Raw genomic sequence first — 13,941 nt, 5'->3', positions numbered from 1 at the left:
AGCAGGGTACCATGGTGCTGCTAACCCCTGTGTTAAAGGAGTGTGAAAGTAGAGGAAGGAAGACTAGTTCCAACACTGGAAGATGAAGTAAAAGTCTGGCTTTATGATGGGGTTTGCAAAGTCAGCCTTAAGATTTTCAAAGACATTGAGCTGAGAGAAGGATTGTTCTGCCCATGACTTGCTATTTAAGTCTGTGCAAGACCACAAAAGCTCAGGATCCCAAGTTCTGTTGTGTTGCATATGTTTAAAGTCAGCCCTGGTTGCTTCTATAAGAGTTTTATTACCATCTACCTCTATCTCATATGCAGCATTCATCAGTGTTGGAGAGCAAAGAATGTCACATTTTCTTTCCCACTGTGGCTAGCAGTTCTTGTTGCAGTTACAGTCTGATCAAAAGCCGTGTTGACCTGTCCCCAACATATCATGTTCATCTATATGTCTGTAATTCTGTTCTTTACTACAGTTTAACCAATTTGCCTGGTACTACAGTTAGGCTTACCAGCCTCTAATTCCCAGGATCGCCTCTGCGCCCTTGGCATCCTCCAGTCATCTGGTACAGAGGCTGATTTAAGTGATCGGATAGGTTACATACCACAGGTAGTAAGTAGTTCCTTCAGAACTCTTGGGTGAATACCATTTTGTCCTGGTGATTTACCACTTTAATTTATCAATTTGTTCCCAAACCACCTCTATTGCCATCTCTGTTGAAAAATATTGAATGTGATGCCCAAGTGGAGGTGTTTTCATACCTGGGCTGGACATTGTCCAGTCTGAATGCTCAGATATTGGTGTTTAACTTAGAATTATCTTAAACTTTTTCCCTATCCCCCAATATCCCTAATTATGTTTTGCCTCTTTAGATATATGCATGCTGCTGTCCTGTGTGCACCTGATTCGCCGACCTCTCCAGTGCATCCAACCTTTGCTTGTCTTGCCTTCACGTTCCTTCATGGATCTAAAAGCTCTAGTTTCCTCCTTGAATGACTTTGCTTCACTCTCTCTGGCTGAAAGCTGGGACAATGTAGGATTACTGGTAGAACCGAGCCCACCCCATACTGTGAGCACACTCTTCCTAACTAATGACCTTACAGAGGAAGTAATGCAGGAGGCATTGCAGAAGAAGGCAGATCTTATCCTCTCTTACCACCCACCCATATTCCGAGCACTCAAGCGCATAACATGGAAAACCTGGAAAGAGCGTCTTGTGATCCGGGCTTTGGAACACAGAGTTGGCATTTACTCGCCACACACAGCATATGATGCCATACCTCATGGAGTCAATAACTGGCTAGCCAAAGGACTTGGTGAGAAACCCCTTTTTTAACTGATATTCAATTTAAATTACTCTTTATCAATACAGTGTAAGTCTATGAGGAATGTCTTTATCAATTTTCCTGTGTGCTTATATGCATGATTTGAGTTTATTTTTTAGAAAGGGTGTTTTTTCATAATTTTAAAGTAATCTAAATAATCATATGTTGGTAAAAAGTTCCAGATAGTTCTAGAAACAAAGTTCATAACTTAAGTCTCTTATTTATCCACAGAGTAAGCTTTTCCACATTGCATGATAAATATGACTCGGCTCTGACCTGAGAGAGAACTTTTAAGGCAGAATTTCCAAACTGGTCTGTGGACCACTGGCTGATCACATAATCTTGGATCTCATCCTTGTTTCCACCTTAGTGAAAAGATGGGCGCTCGTGATGAAGTACTTGTTTTTTCACCCAAAAAGGACAACATGTATATTTCACTGTCAGCTAAATATGTATACATTCTTTAATACTTTTATTTATGTGACCCTCATCACATGGTATCTGAGCACCTCTGAACCATTGATGGATTTCATCCTTGCAGCATGTCTGGGACATAGGGAAATATTATGGAACTGAGGCCCAGGACAGATTGTGACTTGTCCAAGATCAAACTGGAAATAAGGCATTTTTTTCCCCACAGGAAGAGTAATTAACCATTGGAAAAAATTGATGAAGGGTTGTAGTGGATTCTCCATCTCTAACAATTTTTAAATCAAGACTGGATGTTTTTCTAAAAGATACATTCTAGGAGCTACATAAGGGAGGTTCTATGGCCTGCGATATGTAGGAGACTAGATGATCTCAATGGTCCCTTCTGGCCTTGGAATCTATAAATATGCAGGAAGCCTGTGAAGTGAGAACTGAACCTAGGTTTTCTGAGTCTTAGTTCAGTGCCTTGACCATGAGACTGTCTTCCTACCAAGCAACTGTAAGCAATTGCTATAGTTATCACAGAGAGGTTACGTGATTGGGACTAAAAGGCAAAATGTTCCACATGCTCATGAATGGTAGGTGTTATTTAATTGGCCAAATGGGTCTCCATAAGGCACTCCAACCAGTACCCAGAGGCAAGTATGCTGACATTTAACACTAGACTAGAAAAAGTACTAGAAAAATATATTGTAAGGAGCAGTCCTGCACCAGCCTCTGGGGGATGAGCCTTATTGGTCTTTTCCATCTGTAATTTCTATAGTTCTATTATCAAGTGTATGAGAACAGAACCATTTGAGCACATTTGGTATGTAACTTGACTACAACAGTTTAAGCCACAGATCATACCCCGATTGGGGTGACGGGCATGAGTGAGTGAGTCACTGGATGTGCTCTGGTGTCTCCTGGATAATGAGTGGTTCCTTTCATATGTTTAGGGTATAAGAACATTACAAGAAACACATCCATTGATACTTAATAAATCATTCTCCCTCCCTCCCTTCCTTTCTCCCTCCCAGCAATCCTTATTTTAAGTTAGAAAAAAATAACTTTCTTCTGTTTTTATAAAGAGTTACAATTGAGTTCTATGTGTATGATGCGCTCTTGGAGATAGACAAACTTTTGTAAGGTGCAAAGTCTAGCCACTTATACAGTATTTTTGCTACATGAAACCTCCTAGATTTGTATTCTTTACACTGAAAAATGGTTCGGGAATCACTGGTACTATATTTTCTGTAGTGAGCTCTCTGAGGCAGGTGTTTGTACAGTACATCTTTGTGTTTGTACAGTACTTAGCACAGTGGCCCCTAGACAATAACACAACACAATGCAAATAATATGTTAGTATTAGCATACAGGTACTTAAAACAGATTCAGTCCATTGGAGGCAGCATGGCTTGGGAGACCACTGTTGGAGTCAGGAGAAGTGGGTTCCAATTCTTTCTCTGCCATTGACTCATTTTGTGACCTGGGACAAGTCACTTCACATCTCAGTGCTTCAGTTTCCTCATCTGTGAAATGGGGATAATAGTGCTTACCCACTTTATAAAGCACTTGAGATCTTTAGATTAAAAGCACTAGAAATGCTATTATTATTATCATCATCATCATCAAGGTGTTGAAGAGGTTACTGTAGACCATAAAAATAAGTTGAGTCTTGTGTCTGATCATAAACCAGCCTTGCAAAATAATTATGGCAATTTACCAACCCAAGAACAAAATCTGATTGTCCATAGTGATGTTGATGATAATAAGGAAAAAAATAATGCTATTTTATTCACCTGTCACAAAAATAAAGTCTGCTGTGGTTGAGTGCACCAGTACAATTTTGCAAAGCTATTACATTTCTGTACTGCATGTTGTTTTCTCAGGTGTCTGTACCACTGTCCCACTACACCCATCAATGGCTCCCAGCTACCCAACTGAGGGCACTCACCGAGTGGAATTCAGTGTGGACCATATTGAGCACCTGGAGACAATCCTATCCAGCATGCGAGGGATCCCAGAGATTTCATCTCTCATTACTCTCCCTGTCAGGTACTGTGCATGGCTCTCTGTTGTTTTCTTCTGTTGCTTTGAAAAGGGAAAGGTGCTTCTTAAGATACAAACTACAATAATGGGAAAAAATGTGCAGATGACTATCTAAGGTCTGGATAAGATGTTATAACTTCTTATTGAACATTTTTACCATTGTGGAATAGTGGGCCTTTAAACTGGAGATAGAGATTATTTAACTATTATCAGTTTCTCTGGGAATTCTTCAGGCACTGGTTTTTGTGTTCATAGTTGGTGGACTTTTGGATGCATTTGATAGTAAATCTGACTTCCTCAGGTACAGCCTTCTGTGTCAGCACTTAATGAGGGAAGTTATTTAACTTAAAGTGCAGTGACCTCAATAATAAGGAGATGGTTAATGTGTCAGCAGAATGTGTGGGCCAACTGGTGTGTGGATGTAGTGGGAATAGCTTTTTGTATGAAACTGAACTTTGCCTCCAGGTGGAAGCTGAAAAGTGGTCTTAGTGCCATAAGGAAACCTTAAAAATCTCATTTTCAAATCCATTTCACAATTTATTTGGAGTGAGAAGAACTGACTGAGCAAGATGGGTGGGCTTTCCTTTTAAAGAAACCCTTTTTATTACCAAGTGTTGAAATTCCAATCTGCTATTCCAAAATAACCTTTGTGGAAATTTTTTTAAACATGGATGCTAATGGCATTAAGAGATCAAACAGAACAGGTGAGCAGGGGGATAGCTCAGTGGTTTGAGTATTGGCCTGCTAAACCCAGAGTTGTGAGTTCAGTCCTTGAGGGGGCCACCGAGAGATCTGGGGCAAAATCAGTATTTGGTTCTACTAGTGAATGCAGGGGGCTGGACTCAATGACCCCTCAGGGTCCCTTCCAGTTCTATGAGATAGGTATATCTCAATATATTAAAATATATATATATTATATTAACATGTGACCCTTCTATAGTGTTTCATTGGGCAGACAGAATTGTGTTCAGTTTGCTCCACGAAGTCTAAATTTAATATTAAGTACAAACTGGGATTAAAGGATGGCTAATAACTCAAGAAGTTACAGGTACCAGTCAGATTGCAGAGATGAAGGAATAATTTTGTCATTTAGTTTGATGAGAACAGTATGGCTTAATTCCCTCATTCCCCTTAAGCTGTATGTTTCTTTTATAGTAGTGTGTTGGGCTGTTACCATGTCTCCTTTTTTTTTCTTCTATGATAGAAAGGATAGTTATTCCATTAACTAGATTATGAAATTCTTTTTTCTTAGTAGACACCAAAAATGTTGTTATTTCTCAGGGCTGAAGGTGAGGAGCAGACACGAGTCAGTTTGAACTGCACCCAGAAGGCACTACTGGAGGTGGTGGCATTATTGTCACGGAACAGCCTCCTTTATCACAAGACTGAAATAATGTTATTACAGAAGGTAACAAAATTCACATACTCCTTTCTCTTTCTGTGAATTTATTGCTTGTGAAAGGCACCAGACTGATAGCCCTGGAAACAGAAATCCTCTACTCGCAGACCAGAAACAGCACTAGCAGCAGCAATGCACGTTTCCTTGAGATGCCTCTGTCAGTTTGCCTTAACACTGACCTTGAGGGACTTGAAAGCATTTACACTTTCTAAATCTGTGAAAATGGTTTTATGTGACCTACAGTAGCACTTCAACCAGTATTTAGTGTAGATGTGGCCAATGTGTTACCTAGTCTTTTGGAATATCTTATGCATCTTTCTTTTGCAAAGCACTCAGAAACTGACTTTCTATGTTTAATTAATCCTCCTGTACTCAGCACAGTGGTGTCTAGATGTCAGTTCTTGTTAGAGTAAAAGGTGATGTGAACAGCTGCAGTGAGCACATTCACAGTAATTTTTTAAACTTCTACTTCTACGCAGCCTCTGCTTCCACATACTGGAATGGGACGCCTATGCACGCTGAGCGAGCCAGTCTCCCTGTCAGCCTTGACTGAACGAATCAAAAGCCACCTACGGCTGCCTTACATACGCCTGGCCCTGGGAACGGGGAAGACATTAGGTAAACAAGTCCACAAGAAGTGGGTGGGGGTGTGTGTGTGGAGTGGTTATTACTGGTATATTGTCTCTCATGTAGGACTGATATGCTTCCTAGTACCAGCTGGGTCTAAAGAAGAACTGGGAACTGGTTTTAGTAATTATACTACATACATTCTAGAGCAGGGGTCGGCAACCTTTGGCATGGGGCCCATCAGGGTAATCCGCTAGCAGGCCGCAAGACATTTTGTTTACATTGACCGTCCGCAGGCACGGCCCCACGCAGCTCCCAGTGGCTGCAGTTCGCCGTTCCCGGCCAGTGGGAGCTGTGGGAAGCGGCAGCCAGCACATCCCTGCTGCCTGCCACTTCCCGCAGCCACTGGGAGCTGCTGGGGGGGGCGTGCCTACGGATGGTCAACATAAACAAAATGTCTCGCAGCCCACCAGCGAATTATCCTAATGAGCTGCATGCCAAAGGTTGCCAACCCTTGCTCTAGAAGACTCCTTTTCTAATATAGTCTGAATTTTAACAGTGAATTTTGTTTACTCTGGTTATCACTGTGTGGGAGAGAGCATACAAACAGCACGAGCTGTCTTTTTCCATGAGTTATACAATAGCACCTCCTGTTATAGGGTCTTTCCCAAGACTTTGGGGGACAAACACAGAAATGCCACCTTGCAGGTAATATTCTAGAATCTCTTACATGATGATTTGAGATTTAACTTCTACTTGAAATAGTAAGAATACTGTATACTTGTGTAGCACCATACAAAATATGTACATATTTCCTGATGTTATTAATATTGATATTGGAAACCACCAAACACTAATTTAACCATTATTTTAAAATAACATTATTTTATTAAATTCAAAGGCCAAATGATATTTATACAATTGCTTTAAAGATGCCTAAAAAGCCTAAATAATAAGCAATTTACTACATCCAAATAGTAACAAAACATTAAGCATTTGATTAAGATGCTTACAAGCGGGCTAATCCCAGGGCTGTTTAGACCCATATTGGTTGTCTTCAGTGTGGTCAGGCAGATATTAGCAATGAATCCTTTAAGAATTTCCTTTTTTACCCTTTCACAAACAAATGACTTTGTCATCACCAATTACTGACTTTAGCTAAAATCCAGTTTGAGACAATTTACCCTCATTTTCAGTTTTAAATTAGGTAAAATTTACATCCTCCTTTTTTTCCCCAGGCCTTTCCGTTTTTATTTTCTCTGACACGCCTTGCTTACCAGCAGAACAGTGGGAAGGTTTGGGCTTGTTTTGGTTTTTTTAAAGACAGGTTTTGTTTTGTTTTGTTACTGCAGCTCTTTATTTTATTAGTTACTTTTGGAACTATAGGTCCTTTCCACACTACAAGTAATGCTAATTATTTTCACAGCCTTCTTTTCCCTACTAGCCACAAACTATAAAGCAAATATGTTATTTTTTAAACCAATCTTAAGCTAACTTTAATTTGTTTTATTTTATACTTATCCTATAATATCCATGTTTTGTGGGAGGAGAAATTGAGGCACAGAGAAAGGGACTTGCTCAAGGTCAAACAGCAAATCAGTAGCAGAACCTAGAATACAACTCAGGTCCTCTTGGTCATTACCTGTCCTAAACCCTAACTGCCTCCCTTCAAACAGGATAATTTGTGAGATTGAATAATTGAGAAAGTTTGTTCTTAATTCTTAGTATTGTCCCTGAGAAAGGCAAGTGTTATTAAAAAACTACTGAGATTAGCATCTGTGTTCCTAAACCATGCTTAGTGTTTGAAAGCCCCTAGTTCAGTGTTCCGTAGACCAGTGGTTTTCAAAATTCTTTTCTGGCAACCCAGTAAAAGAAAATTGTTGATGCCCATGGCCTAGTGGAGCTGGGGATGAAGGGTTTGGGAGGAGCTCCAGCCTGGGGCAGAGGGTGTGGGTGCAGGAAGGGGCTCTGGGTTTGGAGGAGCTCAGGGCTGGGGTAGGGTATTGGGACACGGGCTTACCTCATGCGGCTCCTAGTCAACGGCACAGCAGGGATGCTGAGGCAGGCTTTCTGCCTCTCCTGGGACCACGCTGCACCCCAGAAGTGGCCAGCAGCAGGTCCGGCTCTGCATGGCTCTTGCCCACAGGCACCGCCCCCTGAGCTCCCATTGGCTGGTTCCTGGCCAATGGGAGTGCAGAGCCGGTGCTCAAGGTGGGGGCAGTGCACAGAGTCCTGTAGCCCCCCACCTAGGAACTGGACCTGCTGCTGGCCTCTTCCGGGGTGCAGCGTGGTGTCAGAACAGGTAGGAACTAGCCTGCCTTAGCTGGGCGGCACCACCAATGAGACTTTTAACGGCCCAGTCGGCAGTGCTGACCAGAGCCACCGTGACCCAGTGTCTTACATACTGCGACCCAGTACTGGGTCGCAACCTGCACTTTGAAAACTGCTGGTGTAGACTGTAATCCTAGGACTCCTACTTAAGTCAGCAGAAGTTGGATGATTATTCATAAGGTGATACACAGGAGTGTTAAATTTTGAAAATTCTTATGTCACCCAATGTGTTTTGTTTTGATTGAACATGGTGTGTGAGATGGGGGAATAGATTAATTGTTCTTACCATATACATATGAGATCATTTTATTCATTACTAATAAGACACTTTAACAGGTGAAAACTAAGCTGCAGTGGTCAACAACCAGCCACCGTGTAGCAATGTGCTGAAAACATTTTCTCTCTTCTCCACACATCAACTGGAGAAGGTTCCTGCTAGTGAGGAGGAGCTGTCCATCCATCACTAGTTTACAATGACCATGGGTTTTTGCTGCATTCCCAGAGAAGTTAGTGGCCCATATGCCTCCTCCAAACTAACATCCCCTCCCAGCACCCAACAAATTTCCATTGGATGTAAGACCAAGACATGGGTTAGCACTGCATTTATCTGTATTGAAGCTGGCATCAAGGCTGAGGGGTAGAAAGGGAGTTTAATTGTGGTATTTGCTGTCTTGCAGAAGCCAAAGTGAAAGTGGCTGCTGTGTGTGCTGGTTCTGGGAGCAGTGTCCTGCAGGGTGTGGAAGCCGACCTCTATCTCACTGGTATGAGACTTCTTGTTCCGTACTTATCTTTATAAAATGGTCACTAGAAAGAGCAATCTGATTGGTTGCTGAGGAATCCAGCTGTAAAGAAGAATGTGGTATAATTGCAAAAGGCAAGGAATCAGTTAGTTACTAAAAGAACAAATAAATCCTACAAGCAACAATGCAGGTCCATTGCTAGACTGACCACCTGGTAACCCGATAAAAATGTCAAATGTAGGAGACTTTCTGTTCAAGATTGTAGCCCAGTGTCCATGTGGAATTTGTCAGTCATCCCATTATAGTGCAGATGCTTGTATTAGATGTATATACATGCAAACAATTTAAGTCTAACAAAATTTTGGGCTACATCTTTCTAATCATTAAGAATAAAATGAGATGGGCTTTTGAAATAACTAAGTTTAAGAAATAAATAGCAAAAACAAGGCTCCAGTCTTGCAATTGAAGGCACATGGGTGCAGGCCTGCGTGGAGCCCCGTTGACTTAAAAGGAGCTCCACATGGTGCAGTTAATTGCAAAGTTCAGGGACTAAATCTAGGAAGAGACCTATAGTAAAACAATCCTATGCTAAGATTCTTAACATAGCATTTTTCTTTAGGAGATGGTTATAATCTAGATTGCAGTAGCTCCCAAAATGTGAGAAGATGATGGTCTAACAACCCCAAAGAGCTTCCACCCTAAAAAGAAAAGTGAAGAGTGGGGGAAGTAGAGTGATCAGCGTGAGGCTAGGCATATGTTTCATTAGCTGGATGTTCATTTGTTGGTTTTGTGTATTTGTTTAATTTTAAGTATCTAATTTAAAAATCATGTCTTTCTGCCACACTGGTTCCCAGCTTCAATTCCAACATCCTTAAAACCTGTTCTTCCTATATGTGAGCAGTTCACTCTGAGATACGTAGGTGACTCAGTGTATTGTTGTTGTGGAAGAAGTTAGGAGGATTCTGTAGTCTGCCAGATGGACATGGAACCTCTCTTCTCTTCAGGTTACAACTAGATCTTCCTTCCATTAGATCCAGCTATTCAGTTTTAACTTGTAAACCTGGAAAGCCACCACCTTCTGGACTGTGTGTAGCTCCACATTCCTAAGGCTGGGCAACTCACCTTCATTCTTCCCAACCTGGCTCTCCCAGCACAAAGTCCAAACCAAAAGATGCACCTTGTAGAACATGTCCCGTTGTTCTAACACAGTTTTCAGCTAAACATTTCAAAACATCTGCTAGTATTACATTACTGCCTAAAATGTGGTAGGTGCTGTGCAGATATACAGAAAGGCAATTCTATCACATAAGCAAGACAGCCTTTAACAGCTAGAGCTGTGTGAAAAGCAAACTGTCTGGTGTGTTTGCACAGCCACTGCACTTCCAGTAGCTAATATTGTTTTAAAAGGTACAGTGGGATACTTGCTGTCTGAAAGACGCTGTGTAAATTCAAGCTCTAACCTGTGGAGGTAGAAAAAGTTCCTCATTGGCTAAATCCTCAGGACGTCTCTGGATAGTGTCTGGGAAAGATAATTTCAGCTATTGTATGACACAATCTAAAATACTGTGTATAATGCTAAAATGTGACTATGATTGTTGACAAAGAACTACGTGGTAACGCAGACTCACTTGGAATGGTGTCATAGGGTAACTAACGTCCCCCCAGTAATAAGAGGCTGTGGCTCCAGAAGAGGGTTCTGGGTCAAGAAAGCCTTGCTGGTAAGGGACCTGGACATAACCTTAGTCCATCAACTCCACTTCACTCAGCCCCTTCCTCCTCCAGCTAGAGATGCTGGGGGGAATTTGTACAAAAGTTCCAGCTGTAGGTTAAATAAACTAGACCCTGAAGGAGCACTGTTCAGTATACATAAGCCTCACTGGACTTACTGAAGTCCACTAGGGGAAACTGAGGTAGAGACACAATGGTGGTGCTGCCCCAGGCTGGCAGCTGTGTTTTAGGAGTGAGGGCCCTCCCTGTAGATGGATTATATAGCACACTGAAAGTTAGACTTATTTTAAAAAATAGGTTTAAATTATTAGTGCTAAGGGCAGATGTGTTAGAAAACTACATCAGACTATTGGTGTACTATTGAGAATGTCAATTTAAAAATAAGTCTCCACTGAGTGGAAGTGAGAGAAAAATGGTAAGAGCAAAAATTCCTGCAGAGATGGGGATTGTGGGGGTAAATACTCTTCAATTTTATGTAATGGAGTGTTTGAGGTCATTTAAAGTAAACAATTCTGTAAAGTTAACATTCATGAATTTTTTAAAAAGAGCACTCTTGTACAGTGGTGGAGTCTATCACAATCTGTATCACATTTCTCCTTTTGAGGGAAATATATTTCCATAGTTCTGTATTCTAGAAAGTGGAATAACATAGCATTTTTGCAGCACTACTCTTCCACAAGAGCAGAGACTTTTAAAATACATTACTTAAAATGAACTACAAAATGATGCAGGTCTAAATAGCTAATCTACATGGTATCTCTTCTCATTATGGCAGGAGAGATGTCCCACCATGAAGTACTGGATGCTGTTGCCAAAGGGATAAGTGTGATTCTATGTGAGCACAGTAACACTGAGCGAGGCTTTCTGTCAGAGTTGCGAGATATGCTGGCTACACACTTAGAGAATAAGATCACCATCATTGTGTCAGAGAGAGACAGAGACCCTCTTCAGATGGTATAGAAGAAAGCAAGGGTCACAGCATGGAGTCCAGAGTTTGTGTCCCACACAGACTTAATGCAATTGTAAATTTGATTAAGATGCTCTGAACTGGTACAGTCCAGAATAACTGTACAATACATTCCCCAAAGTGTGGGAGAGGTAAAATATCTGTCAGGTAAAGAATAATGTTAATTTTGGGCTGACAAACTATTTCCTGAAGATTACTTCTTGCTGCACTCAGTAGGGATGGGATCATGAGACTGTAACTGAGTAATCCAGCAAGAATAATATAGGCTTGATGTCATCAATCTATGTAGCTTGGTTTCATAGCCCCACCAGTACTAGAATATGTCCCTAATCATCAGTACAAGTGACTTACATTTTAGGGGGTGGAACTCCTGTTAACATTTCATTAACTATTTACAGATCGTTGACTCTAAATACTGCTAATACACAGCAAAACTGTATAAAAAATGTGGAACAAGATTTTGGCATTTGGTACTATGTAATCCTTGATGTTGCATTAAGGTTCTTCTATGCACAAGAATTGGGAAATTCCAACTTGTTTCCTTAACCTCATTATACATAAGTATCAGTTTTAATTGGTCTCATCTTTATAAAGCAGATTTCTTTACCTGTGCTACTAACACTGCAGGATTACCTACATTGAAGTAATGTCTGTTTTTCAACATAAACGTTGAACACTTACTTTATAGTTCAGTAAAGCTTTGAAAATGAAAGGAAACTGTTCAGGTTTCACATGTTTGGACTATAGACAAGCAGAGAGATATTGATATTCAAACTAAAAATGTTTCCAAGACTTTAAATTAAAATGGACATCCTTGTTTAGTGCATGTAAGAGACTGAACTTAGTAAAAATAATCCTCTCTCCTCTGTTGGAGTTAAAGTTGTTTGAGAGAGTAAGGAATTGGATCAGGAAGCAGGCGGGAGCACAGGAGAAATATAGTTGTGTGCGTTTTGGAGGTGCGTAATGATTTATAGATCTTCAAGCCAGGATCAATAGATACCACCTGAGTAGAAGACTGTATTCCTAAGCACTAAGAAATGGAGTGTTTGGAGGTTTTTTTTTTAAATCAATACATGTAGGTTCTGGTTGCATGCTGGTTTGAGCCTTTACCAGGGAGTTGCTTCATGTTTTGAAGCTTATCTCAGCAACCATGAAGGCTAAACACCTTTTAAAAAAAAAGGACAATTGAGCTTTCTTGTGGAATCCTCTGTCCAGTAGTATGGTTTTGAATTAAAACCACCCAGTATCATGACAGTAGGGAAGATGAAGAGTGAATGCCTCCAGCCAGCACTGAGCCTATCCTGCTGCCCTTTCTTTCTGCGGCAGGAAGCTGAGACTTATGCTCATTCCACTTCCCTGAAGATGGAAACAGTTCTGGTAAATACGGGTCACTTATTTTCACACTTTTAGGGTACATCTATACTACCCACCAGATTGATGTATCAGGGATCGATTTATCGCGTCTTGTCTGGATGTGATAAATAGCTCCGCTAATCGACTCCTGTACTCCACCTCTGCAGGAGTAATAAGCGGAGTCGACGGGGGAGCGTGGCAGTCGACTCACTGCCTTGAGGACAGCTAGGTAAGTCAAACTAAGATACTTCAACTTCAGCTACACAAATAGCGTACCTTAGCTGAAGTTGCGTATTTTAGTTTGAACCCTCCTGCTAGTGTAGCCCAGGCCTTAAAAGCCACCTACCCAAGAATTCTCATACATGGGAATAGTGAAACGTGATTTTCTGAGCAGTGGAGTTGGAATCTAAACACAGCTGCAGATCCCTCTAAGCCAGAATGATTTTAATGTCCTCAGAAAATGGAGACTAGTGCTTAGTGCAGCAAAAAGATGGTCACTAGCACTAGACTCTACAAACTAGGCAGAGAGGGGTGATTGGAGACCATGACTCTCTTCACAAGGCAACAGAGGTGCCTACTGCACTTTCAGACCCACTCCTACTTTATTAAAGTCAATGGGTGCAGAATTGTTCCCAAAAAACCTAGAAATGAATTCTGTATTGCAGTAGGCACTAATGGGCAGCCATTAAGTGACAGGAAACTAATGCACAGCTTAGGCAGTCATTTAATTGTTTTGAGAGGCTCAAATTTAGACATACTGCAGGGATAATTTACCTGAGCCTACATGAGGCACATCATCCCAGGAAGCCATGCAGCTGGTCTGAAAAGGTTGCCTCACTCCTGCCACCTCTGATTCATTGACATAAAAAAATCTGAATCAATTAAAAGGTTAAGGGTATTACAGCACCACAGTGCTTAGTCCGAGTGAGTTTCAAATCTAGCAAAAAACAGCTGATACTTAACTCCACTGAAAGCACATAGTTCCAACTCTATCTTTAATAATAAGGGGTGGGGGTGGAGTACAGCACTGAATTATGTCCCTCCAAAATAGAATTCAGTTCAGTTTTCAGTTCTATAGTAACC

General features: G+C 41.1%; 1 protein-coding gene across 7 annotated transcripts in view; it reads left to right on the top strand.

Annotated features, from left to right (window-relative positions):
* The window catches only part of NIF3L1 (NGG1 interacting factor 3 like 1), a 31,303-nt gene extending 18,629 nt beyond the window's left edge, over positions 1-12,674 (top strand). For 5 of the 7 annotated variants that reach the window (XM_039495785.1, XM_039495789.1, XM_039495790.1 and 2 more), the window contains 6 exons: positions 861-1,304; positions 3,614-3,779; positions 5,055-5,181; positions 5,652-5,790; positions 8,748-8,831; positions 11,314-12,674. In XM_039495785.1, coding sequence (XP_039351719.1) covers positions 869-1,304; positions 3,614-3,779; positions 5,055-5,181; positions 5,652-5,790; positions 8,748-8,831; positions 11,314-11,498 — 1,137 coding nt within the window. In that variant the 5' untranslated portion in view covers positions 861-868 and the 3' untranslated portion in view covers positions 11,499-12,674. Of the gene's footprint in view, positions 1-463; positions 598-860; positions 1,305-3,613; positions 3,780-5,054; positions 5,182-5,651; positions 5,791-8,747; positions 8,832-9,429; positions 10,778-11,313 lie in introns of those variants that run through there. The other 2 variants (XM_039495788.1, XM_039495791.1) reach the window with 2 other exon arrangements.
* The last annotated feature ends 1,267 nt before the right edge of the window (positions 12,675-13,941 follow it).

The sequence above is a fragment of the Mauremys reevesii genome, linkage group 11 (assembly GCF_016161935.1).
Source record: "Mauremys reevesii isolate NIE-2019 linkage group 11, ASM1616193v1, whole genome shotgun sequence".
Lineage (NCBI taxonomy): Eukaryota > Metazoa > Chordata > Testudines > Geoemydidae > Mauremys > Mauremys reevesii.
This window is presented reverse-complemented; position numbering and strand designations above follow the sequence as displayed.